At 35.8% G+C, this 14312-nt stretch overlaps 1 protein-coding gene across 4 annotated transcripts in view; it reads left to right on the forward strand.

Moving 5' to 3' along the window:
* LAMA2 (laminin subunit alpha 2) overlaps window positions 1-14312 on the forward strand; it is a 323287-nt gene that overhangs the window by 283329 nt on the left and 25646 nt on the right. For all 4 annotated transcript variants that reach the window (XM_048937148.1, XM_048937150.1, XM_048937149.1 and 1 more), the window contains 5 exons: window positions 4043-4202; window positions 7632-7756; window positions 9643-9805; window positions 11432-11576; window positions 13564-13702. In XM_048937148.1, coding sequence (XP_048793105.1) covers window positions 4043-4202; window positions 7632-7756; window positions 9643-9805; window positions 11432-11576; window positions 13564-13702 — 732 coding nt within the window. The remainder of the gene's footprint in view (window positions 1-4042; window positions 4203-7631; window positions 7757-9642; window positions 9806-11431; window positions 11577-13563; window positions 13703-14312) is intronic.

Consider the following 14312-nt stretch of genomic DNA (forward strand, 5'->3'; position numbering starts at 1 on the left):
GCCTCAAAATCATTCAGCTTATGGATTGAAATCTAAATATGAAACAGCTGACTGTTAAGTGATGATCAGGGATGTTCAATTCAGTTAACCACCAGGCCAAAATTTCCCATCTGCTAAGACCAATTTATTAACTACTGCATCTGTTTTCCATAGAAGCTTTTTATTTTCCTTGTCTTTTTATTTCAAGTACACTAATTCTGTGCATTTTATCATATATACAGAGGCCATCATGGAAATGTTTAAATTTTTATTTGTATGGAATTGAAGTAAAATGTATTTATTCATTTGATGTACCATTTGCCTATGGAATAAGCAATTCCCTTTACTTTGATTGCACAAGAACTTAACAGCTACTTACAGTTATGTACCTTCTTACAGAGATGAATCTGATTGACATTAAAGACTGCAATCAACTGAAGTATCAATTAATGAAGGAAAATATGACATAAACAGTTTGTGACAAAAAGATTAGAAGCAGGTTTGAAACACGCAGAGTCAATTTTGTGGAACAGTCAAATATATATTAGAGTATTTTTGAGTCACTCTTGATCAGTGGAACAATGTCACTTGATGTCAGCAGGCCTGTTAGGAGCTGGATCTGATTAGTTGTGATTTTAATTAAGCACATTTTAAATATTACCATTATTAATGGTAGAGTTTAAACAATTCCCTTCCTTGGAAAGGACAAATGAATCACAAATTCTCACTAAGCATATCCAGCTCAGCTCAGCAAGAATTCAATCATAAACTACTAAGGCAAATCTAAGCCATACTTTCGAGTAATGGTTTTCTTTGTAGTCCAGGTATCAAGGAGCAGATATTTCTTCATGGAATTTTGTAATCTAATGTTGATAACTTGCAGAAGTCATCTCAATTGTATCATGCATCTCCTAAAGCGCAAATCCTGAATACGCGGTATTGTGCAAATGTATCAGATGATCAGCCACCAAAGTGCTGATATATCTTTAACCCAACAGTTCATCTTGAATTGACTACCACAAAAGTAGTATCTTCTAATCTGATGACTTGTCATGCATCAGATACCAATGTCTTTTTGCTGCCAAGTTAGCCAACTTCTTTCTTCAAGCTCAATTGTCCTCCCTAAGTAAGAGAGAATTATTTATGAAAGAGACTCTATAGTTAGCATTTCCATCTGTTTGAAGATGAAAGACCCCCATGCTACTCGTAACGTATTAGGCACCCTAAAAAGTGTCAGTCTGCTCAGTCCCTTCAATGTTATTGCGTTTGAATGTTTTTAAACTAGAATCACTGGAGTCGTGATTTCAGTTTAATAGGAGCCGCTAGTAACTGTTAGTCTTCCAACAATTACTACATTGAGAACTATGTTTTGAAGCCCTTTATAGGGATTTATTAATAAACATGAATAATAATAAAAATAAACCTTATTTTATTAATAAACCTGGAAAAAAAGAAACTTTAGAATTTCTGCCACATAGAACGCTATCTACTTAACATTCCATTGATTTTGGAATAAAAGTTAAAATAATTGTCATTAAAAGAATTTCCAACCAAAAAAAAATTAATTAGAAGAATGTGAATTGTTTGACCCCACTGCTTTTAAATGGTTGGGAGTAACTATGCATTTACATACCCCAAATATCACTAGGAGATTCCCTGGATTCCCTGGAACTCCCATCTATATGATCTCTTGAGTTACCAAATCAAGCTAGAAGTAATTGAAAGTCTCCAGTATTTTTCTGCAGATACATGGTTTTCACATTGAAAGCTTTGATATCCCTATCTCTAGGGCAGGCAAGATGGCATAGATCGACAAAAACATTCCCCATTGAATGGAAACCCTCAAAATTACTTTTCAACCTTGCTTCACAGTTCAGGGTAAATTTATCAAAACAGACATGTGACAGCTAACTTTTTTTTTCTTTTTTTTTTTTTTTTTTTTTGGCTTTAAATGACTTATTTCCAGTGAGATGTTATTTCACAAGAAGACTCTGAATTTATTCTGGATGAGGCTGACAGATTCTGAGCTAAATGAATTGTTAAAGAGATTTCTAGACGTAAATGCATAGTTTTCTAATTTTGTAAGTAAAAGAAAGAAAAAGAAAGTAAACTTTCTAAATGCGGGAATAATTATTAGACTTTCTGAATCTCTAAATCCAGAAATAAATAATGTTTAGTTTTAACTCATTCAGTAGCCTAAGTTAACGCACTAAATATGAGTTCTTCAAGTAAAGTTGCATTTAATAGAAATGACAGTTCTTCCTGAAAGTTATGCGCTTAACTTTTAATTTTCTTGTTACCTCAACACACCGAGCCTGTCTTTTTTTTTCTAATTAGGGAAAAAAAAAAGAAAAAAAAAAGCATCTTTACATGCAACAAAGTCCAGGACTTCAGAAAATCAATGTGTGTTTTTGTTGGTTGTTTTTTCCTTCTTTTTAGCTGTTACTTGGCAGTATCTTGATAGGATGGGCGTGCGGCTCTTAGTCTAGAAAACTACTTGTGGAAAATTTTTGATAAATGTTATTATTTTTATTTAAAATCCTTCCTCCTGACACCTTTGACAAAAATACAAAAGTAAAATCTGTTTTCTGAGAAAAATGCTGTTCAGTTAGCCTGCAAACATGTAGTAATTTTTAGAGCGTAAGGCAAATAGCCAACAAAATAAAATAGGTTGTCTAAAAAAAGTACGGTTCCTCTGGACAGGTATACACTCATCACAAACTGACATGGAAAAAGAAAATAAGTGTTATTTAATACAGAGTATTTCTGCATTAATTATCAAGTAAATGTATTTTAAAATTTCTCTTCAATGCTGAGTATCTCAGTGCTGGTTTAGGTTGCAAGACCAGATGTTCATGCTGTGAATTTCCAAATTAACATGCCTGTGGTTATGTGAAATTAGAGATCCTATTAACAATGAATTGAAGCAGCAATTTCCAAAGTTATCCATAAATCCACAATACATGGTCGTTCTCATCTCCCTACCACTCCTCCACCACATTAATAAACATACTCGGTCCCTCATCTGCACATGACAGGATTTGAGTCACATTCAGTGTTACTCATTTCTACAATTACGTGATGGCCTCATTTAAAAAAAGAAAAAAAAGAAAAAAGAAAAAAAAAGTGTGGTGGTTCTGGTTCATCTATATGAGAGGGAGAGGAATCACTGGCATTTACGTGGCCATAAATGCCTAATAGTTTACTTCTGAATAAAAACTGCTATCCATACTGCTGTACGGTAGTAAAATACTAAGAAAATTACTTCAGAAAGAAGTATTCAAAGTTATTCAAAATCTTCCTAAGTTTTCTCTGAAATACATTTTAATATACCTGAACGACTAGGAGGAGTCACCTCTCTCCACATTTCATTCCTTCTGTTGACAAAGACTAGTAAAAATTCTTTCCATACCACTTGCTATACTAGTATAACAACCTAAGGAGCAAAAAAGAAACTGCTGCTGTTAATTAATGGTAAATTAATTATTATTAACTATTAACTAATGGTGGATTCTTTTACTGCTATTATCAATATTTCATTTGGTTTAGAGAGGATGGTAAAGTAACACCTTTAAATTCAGTGAGGTTTGTGCCAATTTGTTAAACAACCAGGGAGCTCCAGTACATAAAGAACAAATTCTGTGCACCCCAGTGAAGCTTGTTGCATGATTTTCATTGTGGAGCAAATATAACCCAGTAAACCTTAGAAATTTCACAATACAATTTGAATCTTTGCCTACCTCACTTGTAACATCAGGAAACAACTAGTCAAGACTAGTTTTGTTACAATATTAATTTAAAAAAAAAAACAAACACAATTTTCTTGTTTCAGTGAATGTTCCACTTCATCTGACTATTGAATTGTGTGCTAAAAAAATATTGAGGTGATGAAAAGAAGTTCTCTTTAAATTACACAAGTCTAAGAGTTTATTAACCTGTATCAACATGCAACATAACCAGATCAGTAATACATGCCTTTATTAAAAGATGCCATCTAAAACAGACTACTTACCATATTTAACTACGGTTTACTGAAACTGTGCTTATTTTGTTAAATGTCTAGGACTGGGAAAAATGGCACTATATCAGTGCGAGCACTGGATGGCCCCAAAGCCAGCATTGTGCCAGCCACTTTCAGTGGTGTCTCGCCACCTGGATATACCATTTTGGATGTAGATGCTAATGCCCTGCTGTTTGTTGGAGGTTTAACTGGAAAAATAAAGGTAATGTACTGTATGGCACTACTGTATTCCATTACTACTTACACTAAAAATGGTAAGCTTTAGTATGCTTGTGTCATTGTTGGAGGTGCTTTAGTTGTATTTGTGCTCTTGAGATATTATTAAGAACATGTAGGCTTTCTGTCTAGAAGCAGCTAAAGGTGTTGTCTGCTTTCTGCCATAAACAAGAACTCTTCAAATGTATTTTTACAATTACTGAATCATCATTTACTAAAAGTGGCTCTATACTGTAGAGAACAGTGACCCTTACAAAACAGGAGTGTTCTCACTAGCTTAATGTGCTCTGTGCCTTGATTTGCATTTGCAGAGGCAATGGAAATAAACTGGAGAGAGTTGGTTTATATCCCACAACATCCCAGACCTAATAATTATTCTTTGTTTTCTTTCTTTTCTTTTCTTCTTCTTTTTTTTTTTTTTTTTTTCTGTGTTTGATAAACATAAATTTCTACTGCTGTAAATACAAATGTATTTACATTGGCATTATATTGTGTTTCTTACTTGCCATAATGACTCAGTGGAATAAATATTCCACTGAGCAAAATTGACACTGTTCTGTGCTTGCAGTGCTATGCAATGGCCCAAAGATCAAAAAAACACAAGTCCATAAAGGCTGTAGGGTTCTTTCTGCCTATCCCACTGAAATGTGTAAGTGCAGTCTGCAGTGACTGCTGGCTCAGGAAGACTGGCCCATGTACCAATTCTAAGTGCCAGAACTGTGATTAAGAAAACCCTTTCATCATTCCACATCTAGGAAAAAACTTGAGAGTTTGGTTGATAAATTATTTACATTTTAAGTTTTAAGACTGTAGAAATTAAGTGATGTGTAGTTTTTGGACTGTTTTCTTTGGGTGATCCACTGAAGGAGTTGTGAAACTTCAAACTCAAATGCTAACTTAAACCCAAACCTTATTTGAATTTTAGAATCATAGAATTGCTCAGGTTGAAAAAGACCCCACAGATCATCAAGTCCAATTGCAACGCAACCGTACTACCCTAACTCTAACAACCCTCCACTAAATCATGTCCCTGAGCACCACATCCAAACAGCTTTTCAACACCATCCAGGGATGGTGACTCAACCACCTCCCTGGGGAGCCTATGCCAGTGCTTAACCATGCTTTGTTTTAGATTTCACTTGCAAGTTCAGAGCACATGTGGGACAAGTGCTGAAATGTAATTGCACCATTTATATACGTTTCTGTGTTTAATGCTGGCTCTCAGAGTTTTGACCTTGAATTCTACTTTGAAAAATATTCTTATGGTTACTTTAAAAATCCAGAGAATAGGAGATGTCACATGGCATAGATTGTCATGGCATAAATTAGTCTCATGCCTGGTCCTAATTTCAATGGCAAAGTTATTACACTGGACTAATAATAATGTACGTTTTCCTTGATGTCATTTTTCATTTTTACAAGTTTCTTATTGTTAAATAAAGTGCTCTTAGTATTGTAGCCTGATGGCAGAAGTGAGACAAAGGTGTAAACAGAGATCATATCTAGTATTTGAGTAACCAGGTCCCAAAGCTCACACCAATCACTCTAATGAAATGTCACCACAAAGGTGATCTCACTTAATTTAGTTTGAGTTTTAAAATGTGTAATATTTTATCTAGTGCTTGTTATTTCATTTTTGTTTTTTAATGTTATTTGTAATTATTTGGGGTTTTTATTTAAATGCTAACATTGTTTAAATAACACTCGATTACAAAGAACTGCTTAATGATGGAGTGTGTACTTAAGAAAAAGTTAGAAATAGAAGAATAGCAAAGAATTTCAAGAGCAAAAAGAGTTTAAGGGCTCTTGATCTATTGGGATAGACAAAAGGGCCTGGAATGAAAACCTAATTTAAACCTAAATTCTTTCCTAAATGTTTTTGATTTTTCTCTTAGTTAGACAGTGAGGCAGAAGTGGGTAATAAGCACGTTTACTGAGCACATAAGACAGTTTGAGAATAAAGTGTGAGGTGAAGTACTGAACCTGAACAGAAATTATGGAAGCTACAGAAAATCTGATGCCTGAGCAGTGGTTTTCAAACTCAGTAAGAATTTTCCAGATGTTTTCTAGAGATTTCTTAAGTTTTTTTCCAACTTGAGAAAACTATCATAATTTTTCCCCCCGGGGTAAGTAAAGAGAAGGGCAGAGGTAGGAGACAGTGTATTGTACATTCAAGGCGACTGGAATATTTCCTATCAGGGTTTTAAACATTATCGGACTTGCTCTGCTCAGACACAGTCTGAATAAATGATATTTACTTTAAAAAAAAAATTGTCAGTTGTCATGTTCACAAAAAATTGTTTTTAACTGAGAATTTTGTTTAAAACTGTGTTTTGAATGTTTGTCAAGGTCACTGACCTAAAGAATGCTCACTTTCAGTTTTTAAAAACATCTTTCATTTGACTTGAGTTGAAGACTATGATACTCACATGTCATGAATTTCTCAGAACTGACATTAAGTTCCTCTTGTTGCTAATTAAAACCTTCCCAATTATCCCAAGAAATATCATCAGAACATTAATTCTTTCGAGTCATACTTTTGCTGTAATATTTTTAAGTTGCACTTCTTCATATTCTCTTGCAAGGTCTTAATATTCATAATTGCTGTATGGAAAACAGCAGGTGCTTGTCTATCTTAAATAGCTAAGTAAATAGTTTTTCAATCAGTTTGTATTGATGAAGTGATATTTAAATGAAGCCAGGTATTTTTAGAAAGATCATTCTGAGATAAGTACTCTGTGTACAATCATTTATTACCTATCTGATCATAGCACCATGTTATGATCAAATGAACTTCACCCAATGTGTATGACCCTAACCTAATGAGTTTTGATGCATTTTAAGTTAAAATTGCTTTGCTATCTGCACATTTTTCTGCATCCAAAACTCAGCATGACCTTTAGAGGTGTAGCCAGCTGTGCTCACATATTCAGTTTTTTAGTTTGGATACTCAAATTCCAGGCTTTTGAGAATTAAGAGCAGGTGAATTTTGCTGGTTGTACAGTGGGCAAGTTTCCTCATAGCTCTTTCCATGATATCTCAAATGAAAACACAGGTAGACCTCAAAAAGAGGCTGGACTGCTGGACTTGCTAGCACAAGCAAGCAGTTCTCCAGATGGCTGGGAAGCAGGTGATGTGATGTGAAAGCCTGGGCAGTTCCCCATTCTTCAGGGATCATTCTGCGTAGGCCTAAGTCTCAATTAAATGAGCTTTTCCATCTTGACTGATACAAAACTTATCTCACCTTTTTGTCGTTCAATTGTTCTAGAGGATTAAATAGATTACATATTAATCTTGATATGTGAGATAATAAGAAACATCTTCTGGTATTTGTTCTCTTTGTACTTGCTTTGCTTTCACATACAGTAAATCACTTCAAACTGAGTTCTAACAGTGATTGTGTTTTTTCTTACAGAAATCAGATGCTGTAAGAGTCACCACTTTCACTGGCTGTATGGGTGAAACCTTCCTAGACAGCAAACCCATAGGACTGTGGAATTTCAGGGATATAGAAGGTGACTGCAAAGGGTGTGCTGTCAGGTAGGTAACATATTGCTCCTTTCTAAGCCTGTCTGTGGGATGCTGTTGTCTGTTGTAAACAGTGGGAAATTCTGCAGCAGCTAACAAATTCCAGTAGACAGCTCAGAAAGCTGAGTTGTGGGAAATATGAAGTTATGTTGAAATTATGTCAACAAGAGAAGCACCCAATCTGCATTAAAAAGTGGTAAGTATATTAACAGAGTTCAAATGGTGTGATGGTGCTATGAAGCAAAGACTCCACCTAGCTAGTGGCCAAGGTTAGTCAAAACGTGAGGGATGGTGAGATCCACATTGGGACAAAGTCTGGCACAATAACTGGATTTTGCAGTTGTGGGTCATCATACAGAACAGGGAAGAGTGAGGTGCGTCAGCGCAGCTTTCACAGCCACCAGTGTAGTGAGCAGAGACACCAAAAGGGAAAATGGTTTCCTTTTTCAAAAAAGAGGGACCTTTCTGGTGTGTCTTTGTACTTTAAGGGTTGTGATCCATTTCCTTCCTCTTTTCCACTGAGATACTTTTCTGTACCGTAGTTCCGTAGTTAAATATTCAGCATCAAAAGCAGCACTGCTGAAAGCCCCCATACAGATGTACCTGAGACTATTCCATAGATTTTCATTTAAGGAATAATTCTGAGTCTCTCACTTCCCAGTTTATGGCCTTTACCATGACATATTGCATAAAAGCAGTGTTGTCCTGTTAGATACTCCTGGTTTTTAGCAAATTTAGCAGTGCCAATATATAGTGTAGAGCTCTCGCTGCATTAAGCAAAGTCACTGTAGACTCAGTCAGAGAACTTAAAAGTAGACTTGTATTCAATTGAGCAGCCTAGTTTGAAACGTCTGCTAAGGCTTTGCCCTTTCAAAATGATGGAAATTCCAGTTGTGAACTTCGGAAATGCTGGAGGATTTTCTTGACTATAAATGTAGGCCCTTGATGCTTAGGTTAAAACTTACGGAGCATGATGATATGTTATGTCTCAGCTCCAAACAAGTCCTAGTAGAGAGATCTAAACTTTATACGTGTTTCTGCCTAAATTTAATTTTCTCATTCATTAGTGATAGCGTAGATCTCCTTGCTTGGAGTAGAGTAGGTGGGAGGAAGATTTAAAAAAAAAAGAAGGCTAGACTTGAAATTCGTAGAAAACTGTATTAAAATCTCACTTTTACCTTGACCTAATTTTCTTGTTTCAGAAAGAATCCAGTTCTCCTGCAAAATCTATTTGAAAAAGCTAACTGTTAAATGTAGTTATGTAGGGCAAGAGGACTGTGTTCAACATCCTTTTATGTGTGCCAAGTTAAGTGAGAAACATTCTCCTAGCCAGTATTCCACATGTAGGTCTCTTGTTCGACTCTGTTTGTTATTAAACCAAAAGATTGCTGTCATCCCGCTATCTGATCTGTGTGACAGAAGGTCAAGAGTCTATCATAAAAATCATATTGAACAATCTCACAGCCTCATCTTTTCTGTAATGAGAGGGACTGATGCTTCTCCTCTTGCAAAGTTTGTAGCAAAGAATCACAGTTTACAGGGTTTTCAGTCTGGGGCCCTTCAGAAGGTGTAAAGTCCCTAACAGTAACAAAACCAAGGTTTACTACAAGAATGTTATTTTATAATGAGGATTGCATAATGACCAGCTATAGTCCACAAGATGTATTCAACAGGTTACTTTTCTGTCTTCTTCCCAGTAGTGCTTGCTGAACAACTGGTGAGCTGACCTAGTAGCCCCACTTAGAATGTGGGTTTGATACAAAATCAAATGAAGTTCAGGAAGACTCCCAAAAGGCATCTTCTTGCTCCCCTGCTCTGCTCTCCTTCTCCACCTCCATGTTTTTTTCCCTTTTAATTTCACATGGCAAAGAAAAATAGTTGGAATTGCCCCTTTTCAGCCCACAGGTGGCAGATGGTGAAGGAACAGTCCAGTTTGATGGTGACAGCTATGCTGTAGTGAGCCGCCCAATCCGCTGGAACCCTAATATTTCCACAGTCATGTTCAAATTCAGGACCTTCTCATCCAATGCCCTGCTGATGTATCTTGCTACTGAGGACTTGGTAAGAACAATGAACCTCCACGCTACTTAGAGGTTTCAAGCCATCTTTGCAATGGCTTAATTCATCATATCGTGAACACAAATAGGAATTTAGTGTAGCACTCTGGGTGCCTTTTACTGCTAAAATAAAAACCAAAAATATTAGTTATGAAAGCTACATGGGATTTTTATTTATGCAAATGTGAGTGGATAATGGGAAAAGTTTTTAATAAAAACGTCTGGCCTCATCCTCTTGGGAAACAGGAGTAACTTGGTTTCAGCATCTTTCGTCTAAATCGATTTGCAAGTCTGACTTGGAAGGCAGTCCTTTCTTTGTCTATCTTTCCTTATCATATTATACGGGTCAGTTACAAACAGCAGTCCTCAGTGATGTCTTGAAGAATTATGGAGCAGTCAATACAGGACAAGCAAGTGTTACTTCAGATTCCTGCATTTTGGGAAAGATCATCAGAATTGCTGGAATTACTGAGGAGGAGGGTGCTGCCTCATTTCTTCTGATGGATTTTACTAAAATATAACACTATGATAATGAAGTACTTATGTTGTTATAATTAATTTTGTAATTGCATATTAGAAGTATAATTAGGGTAATTATTTGAGATTGTGTAATTATTTTGGATAATTAATATACGTTATTTTTCTATGAAAAAATTATTTAGCTGAACTTATGGAAAAGCACTGGTATCTGGAAAGTAGGGGGGCCCGGTACAGTTTACACCTTAAAATATGGTCCCACAATATGAAAACACCGAGGATGCACTTTCTAGTGGTACACAGATAGCATATGTAAAAATAGCATATGTAAACATCTAGAACAAAGGGCTGTGTTCACATGCATGACATTTTTCTCAGTTTTGCACAAGTGTTCAGCACACAGTAGTAAAGTATTTTCAATCCCTCTATACCCGCTCATATGTGGAACTAGCCATGAGCAAAATGATTATTAAACTTCTAAAGTTGGCATGTCTCTGATATGCTCATGTCCGGAGCTTTAGTTCCACTATTACTTGCTTAATGCCTTTCAGGCTATCCAGTCCCCTGGCTATTTGTTTTTCTCCTTGTAATCTACCAGCTCTTTCTCTGTAGATACTAAAGTGTATACCACTGCTCCAGTCAGACATCTCAGTTATGGCTTAAGTACTGTTATCAGTGGTTGATGAGAAAAAGAATTTATAGCTTTATATGGCTCTTTGGAATCCCTGGTAAACAGTCCCATTTTACCATCTTTGCTGTTGTTTTCTTGCAAGTTTAAATCTAGCAGAGATTTGTAGTAAATACACTATTATTAGTTATGGAATTATGCGGGTAGGAAGGGAACTCTGGAGATCATCTAGTCCAACATTTCAGCAAAAATATCCAGCTAAATTAGCAAAATTCCAACTAAATCATCAATCCAAAGGGGAAAAGAGGGGGAAAAAAGGACTTGCTGGAAACAGCATAATTTCATGCATTACAGTCCTGGGCAGTAAAGACCTAAATAGATTTTTTTAAAGCTTGTAGAAAGTTGTATGCTGCCATTTAGGAAAAAAAAGCATTTACTTAATATCATATACATCTTATCAAAATGAACAAGAATTGTAATTTGTATATCTAATATACATGTATATCTAATCCTTTTTATTAACAGAAGGATTTCATGAGTGTAGAACTCAGCGGTGGGCGTATAAAAGTCAGCTATGATCTGGGTTCAGGTACAGCTTCTGTTATCAGCAACCAAAATCATAATGATGGCAGATGGAAGTCTTTTACTCTATCAAGAATTCAGAAGCACGGTGAGCTCCTGTGGTGTTAATATGGGTTTCCCAGTTCCTTATTTTGTACAGCTAAGCATCTGATCGGGGGGGAGGATATTTCTGAAACTGCTGAAATTATGAAATTCTAGTGGTTTAGCAACTCCTTTTGCTTAGCTTACGGGTGCACTGAAATGCACTCGAGTAGCTACAGCATCAAAAAGACCTTTTATGATATTATTTTGACACAGATAGCTTAATTTTCACACATAATTCTGCTTTACAGCTGTGTAAATTACATTCTACAAAGCTTCAGAATGGAGAAATAGAGAAGCTTTTTCATCAGTTCACTGATGTTCAAATTAATAAAAGACCTGCATGATTTTTGTGAGGACAGCAATAGCATTTTTGCTGTACAGTCCTTTCATACTCAGCATATCCCAAAGCAGTGGTTTAAATATTGACAGTACAGTATCCCAACAGACAAACACAGCAGTCATCTTAAATTCCCTAATAACTACAGAGTGCTGTGAATCTGCATGGAAGCAACTTGTAATGTCTTCAAGACTGCTAGTGACTCATTAACCTATTACTTATGCAAAATGTGAAGTGGTGGCATTTGATAGGACACAAAAAATGCTGGCTGACAAAAGTCTGTTGTTGTTGTAATCTATTTATGGCACTGGTGAAATCTTCCCTGAGCCAAATTCATGTGGCATACTCAGTGCTTTTGTACTGCTAAAGTCGTCTTGCCCTCTGAATCTCCTGGGTCCCAAAGGGTGCTGAAAAATGGTCTTTCTCCTCTGATCCCTGCATTGCCAGCTTTCAGGCTGGCCTTCACATCTCCAACACAGACTCACTCTTGCCACTTGGATGATGTGGACCTGTGAGCCAGGCCAGTTGTCAGAATGACTTGGAGCTCTCACCTATAGATTTTCCACAGATTTAGAAGATGTATTGTTCTCTTAATCCATATTTAACTCAGAAAATATTAAGATAAAACACCATGTCACACAATTGTAATTTCTTCATGTCATTCAAACACATTATATGTTTGTATAGAATTTATTGGTATAGAAATGAAAATTATGCTTAGTCTGTCTACTATAAGAGACAGAAGAGAAGTCTATTCCCCATTCAATTCTTTTACTCCTGAAAACTGGGTAGTTTGGTTTGGCATTCCAACTTTCTTCTCTCTTTAAAGGCTCCGCCCACCACTAGCTTAGATTAGATTAGAATTAATCTCTTCCATTTAGCTGCCTAAAGAAAAAAAGAAGAATGGAAGAAAGAAGGAAAGCAGGAAGGGTGAAAGAATAAAATAACCCTTTCTTTGCATCCCTATAAGATAATGTCCCCTTCTTCCTTGGAGGCTATTCATCACTTCTCAGTGTGCCGTGTCTCTCTCACTGAACCTTAAATTTTGTATTAATCCACACATTGAAAATGTGGATGAAATAATCATTTAAGTATAATGGTTGTATATAGTTTATCTTACAGTCCATTTGTGACTTCAGATTGAAATTAAACATGTCAGCAACTGAGTGCTTTGCACTGAAAATGGTTTAGAGTGATGGATGACAAATCTCTTAGGCATATCATGATAATCCTTAAAAAAAATTGTACTCTAAAACATCCTGCTCAAGTATCAAATTGTGGATTGAAATCACAAATTAAATGTAAAATTATCTCTTCTGTCTTGATTTTGTCCTGAAATGTTAGTTCCAAATTGCACTGACACAAATACCAAACTGACATTGGTTTGGAAAATATAAATAACTAAAGGATACAGAATTGCTACAGCTTTTGAGGTTGTTATGGAAACAGAGGAAAGTGTGGGTCTCTCCCCCTGAATTTAACTGACAAAAATTGGGAAATGCAGTGCCTTAACTTCAAAATATGACTCTCTTTACCTCTTCCTTCTCTCGCAAATCCTCTAATTATTTATTCTTTTTTATTTATTTTATTTATTTTAGCTAAGGTATCATTTTTAATTTCTGATGTTTTGAAACGAATCTTATATCTCTTCCAGCCAACATATCAATTGTAGACATAGACACCAATGAAGAAGAGACCATAGCAACAACCTCTACAGGCAGCCACTTTGGACTTAACTTAAAAGGGCATGAGAAAATATATTTTGGTGGATTGCCGACTCTTAGAAACCTAAGGTAACATGACTCAAACCAATTTCTTCACCTTTGGGAATGTAAATGCAGTGTAATCCTATCACCTGTATCCATTTATCAAATACATTTGCAGTAAGTAAATGGTAGATTCCCAATGTACTCTATACTGCCAGACCAACACTTCATCACTTGTGTATTTCAATGCTACTCACAGCTCATTACACAAATACAGTGCAAATAGATTTTTATATGCTAAACAGCTTTCAGATGCTGTGCAGAATCATGATGTAGCTGGCTTTCTTTTAAGTCTATTTTCTTAATTGATGAATAGAATTTATTACTCCAACCATACAGAAACACCTCCATAGCTGCATAAAAATTAAGCATGAGTGTTTAACATGTGCATGAGTACAAAACTATTCCTTGTGGATTTACTGTTGAATTAGTACACATTTCTAGTTAAACAGGCTTGCTATAGGTACCACACAAAAATGCACCAGATAAAAAAATCACCAGAGTTGTAAAAGACCACTATGATCATCCAGTCCAACCATCCACCTATCACCAGTATTTCCTGCTAAACCATGTCCCTCTGTACAACAGCTAAACATTTCTTGAACAACTCTAGGGATAGTGTCTCCACTACCTCTGT

Source organism: Lagopus muta, chromosome 2 (genome assembly GCF_023343835.1).
Source record: "Lagopus muta isolate bLagMut1 chromosome 2, bLagMut1 primary, whole genome shotgun sequence".
Taxonomy (NCBI): domain Eukaryota; kingdom Metazoa; phylum Chordata; class Aves; order Galliformes; family Phasianidae; genus Lagopus; species Lagopus muta.